At 36.9% G+C, this 18,797-nt stretch overlaps 1 protein-coding gene across 2 annotated transcripts in view; it reads right to left on the reverse strand.

The window, feature by feature from the left end:
* cacna2d3a (calcium channel, voltage-dependent, alpha 2/delta subunit 3a) overlaps positions 1-18,797 on the reverse strand; it is a 198,881-nt gene that overhangs the window by 73,938 nt on the left and 106,146 nt on the right. Inside the window, exons 11-14 of one of the 2 annotated variants that reach the window (XM_047800316.1) lie at positions 18,629-18,742; positions 7,155-7,233; positions 2,972-3,105; positions 2,271-2,288 (exon numbers count right to left, since the gene is read on the reverse strand). In XM_047800316.1, coding sequence (XP_047656272.1) covers positions 2,271-2,288; positions 2,972-3,105; positions 7,155-7,233; positions 18,629-18,742 — 345 coding nt within the window. The remainder of the gene's footprint in view (positions 1-2,270; positions 2,289-2,971; positions 3,106-7,154; positions 7,234-18,628; positions 18,743-18,797) is intronic. The other variant, XM_027166722.2, reaches the window with a different exon arrangement.

Here is an 18,797-nt window from a genome sequence, read left to right on the forward strand (position 1 = left end):
TGACTTAAAGAAGTGACTCAATGAGTGAATACATCAATACTGCTTCACTAGGTCACTGACTAAATTGAATGGAGACTAAAATAACATTTTAAGTAGTAAATATTACATTATTCAATACTGCACACATAGAACAACTTTATAAATAATTAAATTATTGGAGAAACATAATGGTTTAGAAGCTATGCCTTAAATTAAAGTGATTGGTTTTGGTCTTTGACATGTGACATCATCAGAATTTTATGAATAATATATTAATTACATTATAAGTCAGTTGTCATAATGTTGCCCATTTTGTCACTTGACTCCGTATTTAGAACAGGATGAATTTTTAAGTCAGCTGTCATGAAGAGCTTATGTATTAACCATCTAATATTAGAATCAGTTTCAAACAGCAATAATAATTATAATAATAATACAACCAGAATGTTCATCTGCATGCAAAATGAGAGTACATGGTGCTCAGGCTGCTGTCATAATTATTGTCTGCAGTGCAACTGAACAAATGTCACTTTTTAAAATGGTAATATTTTATGATAACCCGAGTCCAAAGGTGAAGAGAGTCTGTACATCTTTAAAGGGCACACACAATCCTGGAGCACTTTTTCTAGGGTGAGGTTAAAGTAAATGGAGTTTACAGGCACACGGATATAAAGGACAAAGAGATGAGAGCTAAGATCTTTTGCATACACCTTTAGCTGCTGGATGGGGAGGTTGGCCCTGTTTCCTTCCAGTGGCAGAATATGGGTCTCTGTGACAAATGGAGTTTGGGTGACCATAGCAACCTTATCTCCTATGATAAAGCAGTTAATAATGAATGAGGTGAGGGCAAGGAGTTGCCCTACAAGATGAATGCATATAGTGTCCTGCATGTATAATGATGAATTTGCATGTTCTCGCCATGCTTCGCGGTTTCCTCCAGATACTCTTCTTTCCTCTCCTAGTCCAAATAAATTAATGGTAAACTGAATGAAATCTCTACTTGTCTGTAGTGTGTGAATGGGTATATGAGTGTGTGAATGGGATTGTGCCCTGTGATGGACTTGCACCCCATCCGGGGTGTGCTCAATGTGTGTCCCAAGTCCCCGGGACAGAATCCAGGCCCTGTGAGACCCTTCATAGGATAAGCGGTTGAGAAAATGGATGGATAAATAGATAGATGGATGGTTGAAATAAACATTAATTTTTTGGAATTTTAATCTCTAAATTATAAAGCACATGCTGAGACTCTGGAGGCCATTGTGTATTTTTCTAAGGGGTGCTATCCAAAAAGTACATATCATATCCAACCAACTTCCTTTTTTTTCCACTTCTTTTTTTCTACATCCTTAAAAATCAGCACCAGAACTCTCCACATACTTTCTGAACTATCCAAAGTCAGTTTATCCTGGCTGTTGGAAGAACAAAACTAAATAAGCCATAGGATGATGGATGGAGGTAGTGAGCTGTGGTCGGGATTCAGAAGCTCTGCGAGAGCTTAGAGGACGTTCTGCCCTGCCAGCCTCCACTCAAGTGGAACCACAACTACAACAGCCATTAATCACAGCCTGAGGCAAACTCTTAACAACTCACAGTGTGTGATAGCATCCTATTCGTAATCTTGCGATTGATTCGGAGCTGAAAGAAGTAGATTAGTAAGAGGGTTAGTAAAATGCACGCTTTGCGAATTAGGTTTTTTGAACATAAGATCATGAGCTGTATGGCTTTAACCACATAAGTCACAAAGGGCAAACCTTGAGATTCGGATCCTGTTTCAGGTAAAGAGACTGAGATTGGTTTGTGTAAATCATGTAATTCTAATAACATTGTATTAAATTTTACTCTCAGTACAATGGTGTTTAATTGGAGTGCAAGATGACAAAGAATTTAGTTCTGAACCTGGACACCTCCAAAAAGGCACAAATTAATTTTAGTATATATAATGCTGACAATACAGTAACTTGTAACAAAAAATAGTCTCAGTTTTATGACTGCAGCACAACATTATATCTCAAGAACATATCAAACAAATGTAGACATGCATATAGGATGGGGGACAGCAGTTACAGAAGCCACAACCATGGAAGGTGAGCAAGATGTTCAAGATAATCATTAACACACAAAGCAAAGGCCAGCCATAAAAGTAACCACAAATGGCTGCAATCATGTTTCACAATACACAATTTAATGAACAATGTCTGTCAAAACACATCCAAGGTTCAGCTGTTAGCTAAAACACTGATGATTGTGCTCACACTTAATTTCATGGTGATGGTTTTGGGTAGTAATATTACCTTTTGAGCCTGAGGAAGCTATAACAAAGTTTTTCAAACAACAGCAACAATCATCATCATCATCATCATCATCATCATTATCATCTTCATCATCAGCCTACAACACATTATTCACAAATTAATCAATCTCAGATATTACTGTGAATTCACGTAAACTGTGCACCTTTCAAAATAATCACCAAAATACTCTTAAGTTGTCATTTCTTATTGCTAAATGTTGCAGTAAGGTTGTGAGACTAACACTTCATCCCTCCACTTATTTCTTTGTATTTGTTTGCGAAATCTTATATTCATACAGTGGGAGTATGTCATGTTGAATGCAGTATAAAACAAAGTCTGCAAACACTTCACTGAAAAACTCCATATTCACTACACTTTTGAGCATCTCTAGGGTAAGATTTCCCTCCTTTTTCAACAGTAGTTTGTTGGGATAATGAAGTACAATAAGACAAAATGGCATCCTACAAGTACACCCTAGCCAACATCAGTGCTTTGTTCAGAGTGAGTTTACACGCTATTTTGTGTATATAAAGCTTGAAATAACAGCAAAATTACTTCAAAAAGCAAAAAAAACCCTGCACTGGATTATTTCCACTGCTACTATAAAAACTCCTGTTAATTTAAGGCTTTTTTCTTTTGTATGTATGTGTGTGGCTGTGATATATGTTCTGGTCTTGCAGGTATTATGTGGCGCTACTTACTGTGTTATCGATGTAAGCCTCGGTCCAAACCACATCATGTTCCTGATCGATCACTTTTGGTCTACTGAGCACATGCAGGTACTCCATCACATTTTCCTGAACATCAGCTAAGGTGGAGATCTGAGTAAAATAACCTGAGTTTGAAAAAAGCAATAATGAACACATGAGCACAAATATAATGAACAGGTGTAATGCAGTTAATACATTAGCTAAAGATAATGAATTATATTTTCCAACTTGTAAGGTGAGAGTCATCGAACTAGCCTAAAAAATGTTTAAAACAATATGGCAACAGTTTTCCATTGTTGATATTCAAGAGATCTATACACAGGTTATACTGTATCAGCTTGGAAAGATTTTCAGATATTAGCAAACATTAGATATTAGAGGATCTACAGAGACCTATAGATTCATGATATATATAGACTGTAGTCTATATACATGTCCATGTGAAGACCACCTTTAATCTGGTTTCTAATAATAGTATGGTGACCCATACTCAGAATTCATTCTCTGCATTTAACCCATTCAAAATGCGCGCGCACACACACACACACACACACACACACACACACACACACACACACACACACACACACACACACACACACACACACACACACACGGAGCAGTGGGCAGCCATTTATGCTGTGGCACCCAGGGAGCAGTTGGGGGGGTTCGGTGCCTTGCTCAAGGGCACCTCAGTCGTGGTATGAGATTTGAACCCACAACCTTAGGGTTATGAGTCACAACTATCTAACCATTAGGCCACGACTTCCACAAAAAGGATGTAGAACAAGGATGTAGAATGGCCCAAACAAGGGCATCAGACAGGGGGTAATAGTGGATCTGGAAAATGGGGAGCGTAATATTAATCCGTAATCTGTAATATTATTATGACAGCAAAAACATACTGCTTATTACTAATTGTCCCAAAATTAGAAAAAAACATATAAAAAAGAAAAAAATTCTAAAGTAAGTAGAAAGTACAACAAAACTTAGCAAACAAGGGAAAGAGCAGGGTCAGAACAGGCACAGGTCAATCAGGCTGTGAACAGGACCCAACAAGGTAAGGCAAGATCGGAGTTAAAAACAAAATAAATGACAAAATTATAATAAACATGTAGCTAGAACATGGTAGACAGGCTTGGAATAATTGGCACTTAGTGGTACATGCTATGTATCTGCCCTCCAACATTAGTGATCCCCCTATCAAAAGAAAAGTGGTTTGGTCTTTTACAAGGCGCTGTCAGTAAAATTCAGCAGACGGGATAGAAAGGAGTCACAGACTACCAGCCTAAATCAGATTATTAAAAAAGAAATGAGCAGGAAGAGAACAGGGTGGAAGAAAAAGAAGAAAAGGGAGCCTTAGCTTTTGCTATGCAACATGCAAGAAAGTGTAACTGTTCTGATCCCTTTTTACATCAGTGTAGTATTGTTGTCTATTGTTGTCACTATTATGGTACCTAGTCAGTACTGAAATTGAAACCTGACTTTTTTGCAACGTAATTCTATACCCACCGACAGCTGATTTGGTCCAAGGTGTATTTGTGTTCTGAAGTTTTCTATTCACATGTTTTGCAGCATTGAGCATGTAGCCTAACACAGAGGTGTCTATTGAGCACATGCGTATTGGCAACACAATGACCAATCAGAGATGTTTACATTTTTCTGAATCCACTCTAAACCTGCTCAAACACTAGAATTTTCATTCAGGACTAAATGAGTGATGAAAACTTAAATAGTAAGTTATATACCACAATATGTAGCACATTTGAATTACAGCACATCATAGTTTAATGGTGCTATGAACTGCTGCAGTCATATGTCATATGCTGCTCCTGGCCCCTGAACAAGGCCCTCAACCCTCAATTGCAAAACTGAATAAATGAGATAATCGTAAGTCGCACTAGATAAAGGTGTCTGCTAAATGCTGTGAATGAATAAGTTAAGGTCTGCTTATGTTAAAAAAAAGCATCCTTTTTTGGATTCAGAGCCACACTGAGTGTTATTTTATCTATCTCTCCTGTAGTGTATTGTATATTGTGTCTTTTGTCTTTGCACAAGGCTCCACAAATACACTTCACATGAATAGGATAATTTCCTTTTTAGCCCTCAATCCTGTGTTGTTATATGTGGCTTTGTGACTTTATGTAGCACAGGGTCCCGGATGAACGTTGTTTCACTTCACTGTGTACTGCATCAGCTATATACAGTAAAATGACATCCCTGTGTAGGTTATGCATTTGAATAATGGCATTAAAATAACCCAGTGACTTGTTTTCTCTCTGACTAGTGCTGTTAAAGACAATAAAGAAGCCTTAATTTTGTCACATATACATTACAGCACAGTGAAATTCTTTCTCCACATATCCCATCTTTAAGGTAGGGGTCAGTGTGCAGGGGCAACAGTGGCAGCTTGGCAGTGTTGGTGCTTCGACCAAGTGTTCCAATCAACAACCCAGAGCCTTAACCACTTGAGCCACCATTGCCCCAATTCCACTTGTACACAGATACAGTACAAACTGTCCAAACGAAATATACTTGAGTTTAAATAAATCTAAACAAACTGTATTGTAATGCATTGTTCATGCAACAGCCATTAATGAATAATAATAAATATAGCTAGTCCTCTTGTGTCTGTTGTATGACTCACTTATCTATAGTGCTCAGGTCGGACAAAGGGTGAGATACAAAAAATGTCAAACTAGACCAGAGAAATCTTTCCTAGTGATCCATTTTCCATACAAGGTCCTCACTGTCCAGAAGCCATCTGAGTGGAAATGCAGTGACACAATGGCATCAGAGAGAAGCATTGAAGAGGAAAATCAGGGCAAGAGGAAATGGATTTTGAAGGTTGCTGTGATGTGAAACATTTCATGTGCATCCAGACGATGGAAAACCCAAGACATGTACATATTCTCAAACAATGACTTAGATATAATGGAATGGTAATGATATGCACACAATTGAAGTCTGAAACAAAGACATGGGTTTTAAGCATGCTGATAAATAAAAAAGGTTGACACACATGAACAAAAAACGATTCAATAAACATAAAGCATACAGCATTTTAGTACACACAACATATTTCTAATTGTTTTTTTTTTGTAATGTCTTTCTTCTTACTAATTGATAACTTCTTATTTTAATTCTAACTCATGTTCTTAAATTCTGTTTATTTATATGATTTATATGCACAGTCTAGGAGTAGTGGTCAGATTTCCAGTTGTATTTTTATTCATGTTTCTTGAAACTTGAAAGAATTTGCAATCTGTCCTATTACTTTGCACACACTGGTGTATACTGATTTGTAGATTATGACTATCACAACATCATCTTTCCTATGTTGTTGCTCAGCCACTGTTCTCCAGGCAAAATTTTCAATATATTATATATAATACACATGACCTACTTTTAGACAGATGGTATAACACTGAAAAAAAATATTTTGAAGTTATCATTACAGATGGTCAGGCTGACCCTGTGACTTTGTGACATGAAATGCCGAGTATAAGGGAGAAAAAAAAAAAAACAGATGGCAATGCCAGAAAAATACCCTGTGGCACAATGTCGTAAAGCTTTGCTCTGTCTTAAACCTCTGCTCCACAAAACATTTTCAATATTTATATATTTAATTATTTATTAAATATACAAATATTAATATACAAAAATACACTGTGCATTAGCAGTATTTATTACATTTAAATTTTTCCTGATTAAGAAAAAAAAATTTAAAAATAGAAAGAAGGAAAAATTGTTTAAGAATATATAATATAGTTAAGCTATACAATTCCACTAATGACAACAAATACAAAAAGTAGCATAAGTTATATATTTCATTTCATATTTTAGATTTTAGTAGGTATTTAAATGTATTTTTTTCTTTGAAATGTAAACATTAAGTACAAATATATGTGAGTAGGAGTTTACAAACACAAAGTCACACTACACAAATACACACTATTTACAATTTACTATTCAGCATCATTTCTACCAATTGCTATTTTTTGCAGCCCTCGGGCCAAGGAAGATCACGATCGCCAAACATATAAACATCTGAGTGACAAGTCATTTATTTACACTCAGTTTTCCCATCTAGCCTGCTCTCAGTGCTCATTAAACAGCCTGTCTAAATCTTTGCAGAGTGGCATGATGGGAAGGGAAATTGAGGAAGCCAAACCTTTGTTAGTGCAGGCCATCCATTTGAGATTATCAGCGAAGGCAGACTCCCGTCCAATTAAGTAAGGGAATATACGGACCTGGGAAGAGGAAGGCAGATATTAGCTGTCAGTCATTTGTAATCGCCTGAGATAGCCCCAAAGTCTGCTCGCTCAGAAGCTGATATCTGGAGTCATTAGTTTGCTTTTCATATTAGGATTATCTCTAATAATAACCAAATAACCCCTAGAGCATTTTTAATGATGCAATTAACTGTAATTGCAATAGTTATATATTATGAGTAATAAAATATTCTGCTGTTTAATGGTATATACAGTATATTGCAGCTATATATATACAGTATATTGCAGCTATATAACAATTCTGTAAAACAACAATTGCAGTGAGACTATTTTGTGTGTCCGTGGTGCTATCATTAAAAGTTAGACTTCTGCTCATTATAGGATGTTATGCTGTTTACACTCAATTCTCTGACAGTTCCCAATAGTTTAGATGGGTACTTCCTTTTTTTTTTTTCAACAAAAAATGGGTAAAATAGTATGTGTGATTATTTTTTGTCTGAGAAAGCTTTTTTTGTGTGCTCAGACCAAAACATCAGTGCTTATGCTTAATGCATTTATGTTACAGTTATTTCAAACAAAACTTCAGGCATTGTTTCTGCCATTAGAGAAACAAAACAGCATTATAAAAAGCTGCTGTGTGCACTATACGCTCACACATCGGGTCAGTAAACACCACAAAAGGCAGGGGACACATGGCGCTTGAATATAATGACATGGAAGCTACTGTATATTTTTGGACATGACATAAACCAAAATTATTAATTGCTAGTTTTCTTCTCTGTGCTAAGCCAATGTCACTGCTGCTGATATAATGACACATTTAAAGTTGGCTTCATATTTGCACTTGCAATCCGAACACCAACATCATTTAAACACAACCCGTCAAAAGTGTTTTTTGGACATATATGGACTCTCCCTCAGGCCTACAGGACTCAAAGAATCAAGTTGAGCCTTAAAATAAAAATGTTTCTGGGCCTTTGCTACAACACCAATCACACACTCATTGACCTTTTATATGTCATTTTCACACCGCAAAGTGTACGCTCAGTTACAGTAAACTCTCCAAGTGTCATCTCTGTTTTTGTTTGTCCCTATGTGCTTTGTTTTTGGATATGTTTTCCTTTTCCTGAGTTAAACCAGGGTCTTGTTAAACCCTGAGTTATATGTAAGACAAAACAAGTCTCTCTCTCTCTCTCTCTCTCTCTCTCTCTCTCTCTCTCTCTCTCTCTCTCTCTCTCTCACACACACACACACACACACACACACACAAACACACACACACACTTTATCGCTTATGCATTATGCATTATTGCCTCAGAGTTAGGTTGTGCTGGTTAGTTATCTGATAAGAAGTCATTTGAAAAATAATGACTTGGCTTTAAAGTGAAGATTAACGTAATTTACATATGTGACCCAAATTTAAAGGTCAGGTCTTCCTTATTTATTCAATTCTTTTATAAGAGCTGACACATTTTACACTTTCATATTTAATGGAACATCAAATTTATCTACAATAAATTCAGCTAGTGATTAAACTGAACAATTGCAGTATTTGGAGTCAATAGATAGGTCAAGATACACACACAAAAAAAATCATCCTGTCTGTAATGATTCTGGTCATCAGCACACAGTAACTGGCAGCACAAGCCCTTTTCTATACATGTTTTGTTTATGTTCCGCTCTGTAATTTCTATGTTTACATTGCCAAGTGTTTTTTGTTTTCAGTCTAGTCTCTGTCACTGTCTTGTTAATGGTTGTTCCCTGTCTGTTTTGTGTTTTCCCATTTGATTTGTCCATGTATTTACACCATTTAATGTCACATCCTCAATGCAATGTATCAGTGTTGAATCCTCATGAACAGTCTGTGCCAAGCCTTTTTTCAAGTCTTGTGTTTCTCTGGATTAAACCATAGTCATAACTTGTTTCAAGTTTAGCTCTCGTGTTTTTTAACCTTAGTTTCTGTTCCGTTATCTCGACTCTCACCCTAACGTATGATAATTCAACTTGCCTTGTGCACTTGACTCTGCCTCCGTGTTTCAAACTCGCCGTGTGACAACATTCAATATTATCACTGGTGCTTGGTGTTTGGTAGCCTGACTTCATCACTATTAAGTCAAGTCATGAAGGATTGGACAGTTTAATTCTTTGTTCATAGGAATTTTGTGCCTTAATAGTTGATGATAAATGTTTAAATACCAGTTCAGGCCAGCCATATAATCACATTTTTAAAAAAACACAAGGGTTAGGATTAGGGTTAGCTTGAAGCTAAAGTTTAAAGGATGGAGCTGAAGGTTTACTGTTACTGTACCTAAAACAGTTTTATTTCAATTCCTTTCTGACAGTAAAACCTGCTTTCTAAGCAAAGGGAACTCTCAAAAAGAGAGTCTAAGTTTATCTAGTAAGTTAAATTCTTTTTATCAGTACATTGGTACATTGGTTTTACCAGCAGAATGGAAATCAACTTATCAAATATTTTCATTCAGTATAAAGGAATAAATTAATTATTTTATGGCTGAAAGTCAGATAAAAAATTAGGAAACTGTTGGCTTTTAGTTTAAGACTTTTAAACCCATGTATAGATAACCTTACACAATATTAAAGGATTATGAACAAGCATGTGGGGCATCTCAATGGGTTTGATATCACTATTTACTTTAAAGGTAGAAACATTAGTGTGAAAATTAAAATAACCATTTCTGTTTCTATGACCATATTGCCTGTAGTAGTCTAGGTAAAAACGGAAATTCTCTTAAAAAAAAAACGCAAACAGGTTTATTAGTTTATTGACAGAAAACCCCACCCGTATCGCAGAGACCCTTAAATACATTTATTTTTAAATGTGGTAATGTTCTGTTTAACTAGTAAGAATAAACATGGAGGAACCAAAAGATCTCTTCCAGAATACAACTGTTACTAAACAGATTTCTACTATTTTAAAAAAGGCTTGTGATGATCAGCATGAACATATTAATCAAAGTTGTACACTGAGATGGATGTACACTTGATTCCAGGGAGTCTAGGATGTTTTAGACTTATTAGAATTAGCTGGAATACAAGACTAAGAAGCTTCTTTTCAGGTCCCTTGCAAGAACTTACGTACCCTGTATGTTAGGTTTGTGTTAGCTTTAAAACTCACCTGGAAGATAATATGTGATCAGCCACAAAGTACACTGAATTTTGAACATTATTCTTAATGAATATCTGCATTTATTTGGCCCGAGATACAAAGCAGTAATTCATTTGCAATGAAATCTGTAATTCTAACATTTGTGCTGCACTGTTTTTGGGTCTGTACTGGTGTATTTGTAACAGAAATGTGACAAAATTAACGTAAAGACAGCAGTAACAGCAGAAATTACAAAGCTGAAAGGTTTCAGCAGACAAATAGGTCCACATTCAGACACACAAACACACACATGCCTCCTGCAATTGGGTGTGTTTGTGTGTGACCTCCGTTATGACTTACTGACCCTTAGCCCCTCAGAGTGTTATATCCAGATGGGTTCTGTCTGCATCATTATGTCCTGTCCATAGGGAGGAGCTAACGCATGCACACACAAACACAGAATTATGCAGCAGTAAGAAGTGCTGTATGACACAGAAAAATGTGTGGATTTGAAGGGAAATGTTTAAAGATGTTTGTCAGAAATATTCTATTTTGCAGTAAAAGTTCAGAGCAGGAGCCCTAATCCTCAAATATTGTGCAATATAGAGTGGGAAATTTCACATTACTACATGAGTAAGGGATTCAAGAGGCCCAAAAGTCTCCTAGGCTGGCATGAAAATGAAAACTGAGAAAATGAAAGACTCTGTGGACCCTGTGGTCCAGGCTGAGGCACAGCGCTGGAAGAGAGCTCAGGTGGAGACAGAGATATTCATCCAAGCAAGTTTTACTAGCTTTACAACAACCCAAGTCCTGGAAAAGGACAAGTGGCATCTGGTCTATGAAGAGTTGGGTGCTGGGGTTGAGTATCTGCAACGCAAGCCACATGGTGAGGACATGTCAACAATGTGCATGCACAAGATAGGAACATTAGATTAGGGCATTAGATCAGAAGAACTCCTGGTTCATGTTGCGGCAGGTCAATCTTCTCTGTTCCTTTCCAATCTTCCTGTTATGTGTTGCCAAGTTCATCCAACCATCTCAGTTAGGAAAAGGTTAACTCACCAGCATGTCCTTTTTGCCTAATTGGAACATATTCTTAGCTGCTGTCTAAAAGGACAAGGCAAAGCCACTTCTGGTAGTATGACCAGGTGATGAAGTTAATTGCTGACACCATTTGCAACACCAGAGCCCTGTCCAATTGCCCCTTCAGAGTAGGGAAGATGCCCTTGAAGGCAGCAACATGGCTGTTTGGAGTAGCACACAACTGGCCAATGAGTGTATCCCTGGTAAAGCAGCTCTAATTCCCAGAAAACATCACAGATGTTGACTTTCATCAATCATCAAACCAAATGATGAAGTTTACATCATCCATGGAGGAGAGGATGGAGGAGGCCATTGTAAAAAAGTGACCCAAGTAAGCACACCTGGTGATAGAGTGACCCAGATGAGGGTGGTGAGAAGGTACAAGCCCAAGGAGATGGGCTGTAGAAGATTTGCAGATTAGTCCCTATGTAAGGCCTGCAACCACTTAAGCATCTTAGGTTTAACAATCTTTAGGTTTAAAAGGAAGGCCATCTGAACCAGCACAGACACAAGTCCAGGGCTGATAACTCCCAGCTGGGTCACCTTGGTGATGGTGTCAATAAGCTGGATATAATGATCCAATCAAATGTTAGATGAAGTTCAGGCATGTGCTTGTGTTCTACACTAATCCATGTACAGTTCTAAATGTATAAGGTACACATATTTTTGTGGTGTTCATTTGGAACCAGTCACACTAAGCATCCGTTAACGGTGCCAGAGTGGATTGACACCTCCTTAGTCACCTTGGAGGTACAGTATGAATGGCTCTGGATGTGTTAAGTGCACTTGACTGTGTAGTGCAGAACTGAGCAAGTACTGAGCAAGGACTAGTGGGGAACAGTACCAAATCTACAAGACAAGCCGAGCTATTCATGTAAAATGTCTGTGAAGTGGCTGTCTAAAGGTCACGAAGTCCAAAACACTTGTTGATCCCAGGTTTACTGTACATCACCAATGACGTGTCCAAGTACTTTGTGGTATGTATTTTAAAACCGATCCCTTAAAACTTTTTGAGACATTATATTTTTCTGATTTTGTATTAGCTAATGTTGACAATTTAAAGTTTGATTTTGCCCAAAGTCACTCCTAACTCCTGTTTGTTTTTTTCTCTTTCTTTTGAGTTCTTTATTTACGTTTTTGTGTCTTCCGTTCGTCCTGTTTAAATTAAGTCAGAGGTTGCTGGAGGAGTCGCAAAATACTGTAAGAATTTTATAGTGTTGTATGATGTTTCTTTTACATATGACAATAAACACTTGAATCTTGAATTATTCTGTACAAGATAATGTTGTGATATGTGACTCACTGCTAAAGAAAGCTTGTTTTTTAGGAAATGTGCTAGTTAGAAAGCATTCTTTTTTCTTTTGAGGTTGTGATTAGTACAGTAAGTGATAATAAACAAAACATAAGGGTTTATTTCCAGTATTCATTTTTCCAGTATTTTTCCATGAGTATTTGCCCAATGTAGCCTCAGATTCCAGTTACTGGCTGACAGGACTGGAAACTGATGTGGTCTGCCTGTCTTCCAACAAGGAATAAATTCACTAGCTTGACAATTTTTTTTTACATCTAATTTTCCTCTCCTCTTATAGTCCATCTGTATCAAGGATATGCATTTCTGTTTATTGTAAAGCGTAGTTGTTTGAGTCACTGTCAGCGTCCAGTTAGCAATCTGCCCATTCTCCTTGGACTTCTCTTATCCATTCACAATGGATGTTTTCACGTGTTAGTTTTTTTTGCTTTTCCTGTATAAGCTTTAGAGATTTTTGTATGTGTGATAATCTCAGGAAATATCTAATATACACAAACCAACCAGGTATGCATGCCAATATTGGCTGCAGATCCACTTCAACCCAGACCAGCATGAAACAGTTACTGAAGATGAATCAATAAAAAATTGCTCCATGTCCACAGGCCTTAGTACTTTATACTGTTCTATAATCTTTTGCTTTCAGCATGTAAGTTCCCTTTTTAAAGTTCTTCTTTAATCCTAACTGTATTTAATGAATGTTAAACTTTAAATTAATGCCATGATCTTAAAGGTGTAAGTCACCCACTTAAGCTGAACAATCAACAGACTTTTCATGATATCTTCAAAAGCAAAATCTGCTCATCTAAAGTTATTACAGTTATTCGCTCTCTCGTTCTCTCCTCGTTCACTCTTTCTCTCTCTCTCTCTCTCATTCTCTCTCTCTCGTTCTCTCTCTCTCTCACTCTCACACACACACACACACACACACACACAGACACACACACACACACACACACACACACACACACAGAAATCTTAGAGTAAGTTGAGATCTAGAATTTATAGTTAACAAAAAAAAGAACCCCCTGATCACTGCTTCCTACTGGCTATATTAGTGACAATCTATGCAATTATGATATGATTTAATATGATGTCTCACATGGGCAGCATTATTGAGACCATATAAAAAAAACAGAAATCATAAATCTGAGATCATCATGTTATCCTCTTCAATCGTTCTACATTTAGACTCTTGTTCTAATAACATTAAATGTGTAAAACTCAAGACTAGACAATCCTTAATGATTTCAGTAGCGCAGTTCTCTGAGGAGTTTCTTTTAAAACATAGAAGTAATTAAAATCAATTTACAATGAAATGAAATGAAGTTTGAGAACAAAAAAAAAATCTTTAATGCATATGGGCGTGTTTGCACAGAGCGTGGTGGAAGTCTGTAATCATTAGCACAGACGTGCCATTAGCAGTGAGCTAGCGTAGATAATAGCTCACAGGTGTGGTGGGAGGGGATTGGTACAGGGCAAAAAGGAAAAGAATGAAGTCAATTAGAAAAGATTTTAAAAAAATAAAAATTAACCACTGTGTTTATAAGAGAATTGGCAACATGAATAATTACGTAGCCTCAAACATAATGAGATCCAGGAGCTATAGCTGTTGACGTGCTATAGGCTAATAACTAGGCAATTTTTAAGATGAACTAAAAGGACACATACTCATTGTCTACTTTATTACACTTTTACTGTCCACATTTGTTCATATATATTCAGGCTTGCATATTAGTGATAGCTGTTAGAGATAAATAGTAATTTAAATTTAAAAATTTTGAGACAATGTCAACTGTTAAAAGCGCTCGAAAAAATTGACTGAATTGAACTGATTAAGATATTTAATCTGCCAATCACAATGCATACAGTCATAAAGAATCAAGTCAAGAGCTTGAGTTAAAGTTCACATTAAACATACTTTAACCATGGCATGGTGCTTGGTGCAAGATTTCAGATTTGATTTGAGAAACCGCTAATTTCCTGGGATTTTCATACAACATCAGTTTCTAGTGTTTATATAGAATGGTGTGAAAAAAAACTTTTTTTTTGTAAGGTAATATGCAGTTTTTCACATGTTGACATGTTACAACCACAACCAAAAGAAACAAAAGATAGACCAACACAAAGTGGAATTGTGAAGTGGAAGGAGAATGATAAATGGTGTACAGGGCTTTTTTTTAACAAATAAATATCTGAAAAGTGTGGCTTGCATTTGTATTCACCCCATTGAGTCAATACTTTGTAGAACCCCCTTTTGCTGTAATTACAGCTGCAAGTCTTTTGGGGGTACCAGCTTTGCACATCTAGAGAGTGAAAAACATTCTTCTTTGCAAAATAGCACAAGCTCAGTCAGATTGGATGGCGAGCGTCTGTGAACGGGGCTCGAATAATTTTTTTAAGTCTCGCCACAGATTCTCAATTGAATTTACAGTATTTTCCACACTATAAGGTGGTAATATTTTTTTCTCAAAAATCGGCCGTGCGCCTAATAATCCGGAGCGCCTTATATGTGCACTGCACTGAGTTCCAAAATCTGTAAAAATATTGTTGTGCGACTTTGGTAAGCGCTCCGCTCGATTGACCGTCGGACCATTTCCCGCTGACACAGGGACGTAATACATACACTACGTACGCTGGCAGCGATAAACCAATCAGAGGACATTAAGTAATACGTACAGTACGTACGCTTAACTCCGCCACGCCTCCGGTAGGTATACTACCGGTATGTTGCAAAACAACATTTGTTTCTTCCTAACCATTATGCGCTCTACACTCCAGTCCAGTAGGTGGCGGTAAATGCACCTTAAGTTGGTTTGCCATCCGCCAATAAAAATCAGATGCTTACGAGGCACAATTACAAACTACAGGCTATCAGTTACACGGTTGTAAATGGGAATAGAGCTGCTGAAAGTATTCAACATCAATGTATCTATGGTTTGGGAGTGGAGGAAGCAAGAAAATTTACTGCTCCGAGTTAAGAAGACACAGTAGATGAGGACTTTGATGGATCTGTGGGAGAAGAATGATTAAAAAATAATGTGTGTGTATTGTTAAATAGTAGAATAAAGTTCAACTAAACTCACTGTTTTGCTTCCGATACCTTTTTTGTGGACCGTATGTTTTAGCATGCGCCTTATAATACGGTGCGCCTTATGTATTGGTTAAGTACAGAAATAGACCCGTAATTGAGACTGCGCCATAATCCGGTGCGCCTTATGGTGCGGAAAATACTGTACTGTAGGTCTGGACTTTGACTGGGCCATTCTAACACATGAATATTCATTGATCTAAACCACTCCATTGTAGCTCTGGCTGTGTTTAGTGTCATTGTCTTGCTGGAAGGTGAACCTCTACCCCAGTCTCAAGTCTTTTGCAGACTCTAACAGGTTTTCATCTAAGATTGTCCTGTATTTGGCTCCATCCATCTTACCATCAGCTCTGACTAGCTTCCCTGTCCCTGCTGAGGAAAAGCATCCCCACAACATGATGCTGCCACCACCATGTTTCACGGTGGGGAAGGTGTGTTCAGGGTGATGTGCAGTGTTAGGGTTCGGCCACACATAATGTTTTGAATTTTGGTCTCATCTTTATGTAGTTTATATATAGTACATGTTGCAGAAGGTATTACATTTGCCTGGCTTTTGAGATCTTTCAAAAAAAAAACTCACATTCATCAACTGACTCCATTGAGTGACTTATGTATTATAATGGAAAGAGTCAAAGGGGCTACTGAGAAACTGCTCTCATCCTTTACTTCCTACAGACTGTCTCATTTGCCCATAGGAACAACTCATGAATCTGATTTACCTATTTCCTTTCTCACAGAAAGCAACTAAAAATCATAAGCCTTTAGATACTGTGTATATAAAGCACTACAAAACCTGTTTTATGAAGAAAAGCCACCCATTATTTATTGCATGATCTCTATATAAAATGTTCTAATCAGTATATTCCACATTGACAATAGCGTATCTACTGTTCTGTGCATGAAACTTAAATGCATTAAAGAAAAAAAATTCACATTGATAAACTTTGTTAACTATTTTATGCTTCTGTTTGAATATGTTCAGTTACTGTATTTCAACCTAAAAATAATTCAATGAAAAAAAAATGTTAAATAAACAACTGTTATTCGCCTTTCTTTTCTTTTGTCTTCCTTACTGTATATGGTTCTATTTTTCTGTTAAACACTTTTTATACTAAGACAGTTAGACAGAATAGGAAGCATTTCAAAACTAAGATGCCGGTGTGTGGAGAAAAGAGCGTTGCCATGGTAACAGTACCAAAGGTGCTGATGATAAATGCCTATTGTGAGAGTAGATGCCCAACAGGGTCAGCAGTACTAACCTGTCCTAACCTACCAACCCTTTTTTTTTAAATGAGAGACCTAGAAGAAGAGTACGAAAATCTAAGAGTCACAGAGGAGAGATACAAGCATACACAGATCCTCAAGACTTCATAGATGCAAAAACAGCACAGTATGTCTAAATCAAAATTCTAAAAATATACAATCAATTTAGGTAAAAAAAAATTGTAAAAAGCATACAATAATTGAAACAAGTTCAGTTCTTATAGTGTGTGGACTTGATAAATGAGAAGCACAAATATGCAAATATGTTACAGAAATGTTACTATGATGCCAAATATAGTTTGCTATATATCTATATATTAGTAAAGTTAATGTGCAAGAGGTTTGATGCTAGGTTTCATGTAAATTGAAAATGTGCACAAATAATAATAATAATAATAATAATAATAATAATAATAATAATAATAATAATAATAATAATAATAATAAGCATGTGATTATACTGTACTTTTGGCATATAGCATTATTTAATAAAGCAACTGTCTTCAATCATTCTTTCTCTCATCTTCCATGTTTAAGTACAAACTTTTTAAAATATCCTTCATTTCACAAATTAGGCATTTTACTAAATGCACTGAAGAATGCCCATCCATCAGTTCTGCCTTTTATACACAGTATACTGCCTCTGTTTTATACAGCCACTGATAATCAAAAAAAAAATCAAAATTTCCACGGTTTTGAAAACGTCTTTATCATATCAACTCCACAGGGATTTCGGAATCATGAGCATCGTGGAAGAACATTAACTATGGCATATTTCAGAAGAGTAGTGACTCCAGAATGAAAAGAGAACCGAAAGAGGAGCATTAAATGTGCAACACGTGGCCAGATAATAGTGGAGCAGTTTGTCAGTAGGCCACATGGGAACACATTATGTGCAGCGCACAAGGAGGAAACATTACCGACGAGGCGCCAGGGGGAAACTTTAACAGTGAAACGCTAATGGGTGGAAGGGAGGCAGTGAGGGGTGTTGAGGGCATAAGAAGTGTACTGCGCAGTGGGAGAACATTAGCGCTGTATTGGCACTTACTGAACAGAGACCTGGCCGTGATTTAGGTCATAAGCTCACACTCATCCGCACATCTACAAAGCATAGAGCTTTAGGCTTTGCTGAGGATCTGTTAAGCACATCAGTGATCATTTCAAGTGTGTGTGCATGTGTGTGTGTGTGTGTGTGTGTGTGTGTGTGTGTGTGTGTGTGTGTGTGTGTGTGTGTGTGTGTGTGTGTGTGTGTGTGTGTGTCTGTGTGTCTGTGTGAGACGTCATCACAACACGCATTCAGCCAAAGCCCTTTTCAAATCACGTGCATCGAACATGAATAAAGCTCTCGTAGAAAGTAATCAAACCCCCAATAAAGCATGTGTGCAATATACTTATGCTGTGTGCACTAATTAAGAAAAGAGCAAACAGACAGATTTTAGGACATGTGGCTTCATCCAGTACTGCGCAGTGCAGAATAAGTTTTCTAAATATTAATTAAATAAATAAATAAATAAATAAATAAATAAATAAATAAATAAATAAATAAATAAATAAATAAAAATACCTTTCTGTCTGGTGTGTTGTATTTGTCAAAGATGGTGTCATACATGTCCACTGCTCCATCTGTCACCAGCATGATGGCTTGACTGCACACACTTCCGCGGCCTGTTTCGTTAAACTGAACACATGCACACACATTTACTGTATACTTACATTTATATTTTTTCATGTAT

This window comes from Tachysurus fulvidraco, chromosome 14, assembly GCF_022655615.1.
Source record: "Tachysurus fulvidraco isolate hzauxx_2018 chromosome 14, HZAU_PFXX_2.0, whole genome shotgun sequence".
NCBI lineage: Eukaryota > Metazoa > Chordata > Actinopteri > Siluriformes > Bagridae > Tachysurus > Tachysurus fulvidraco.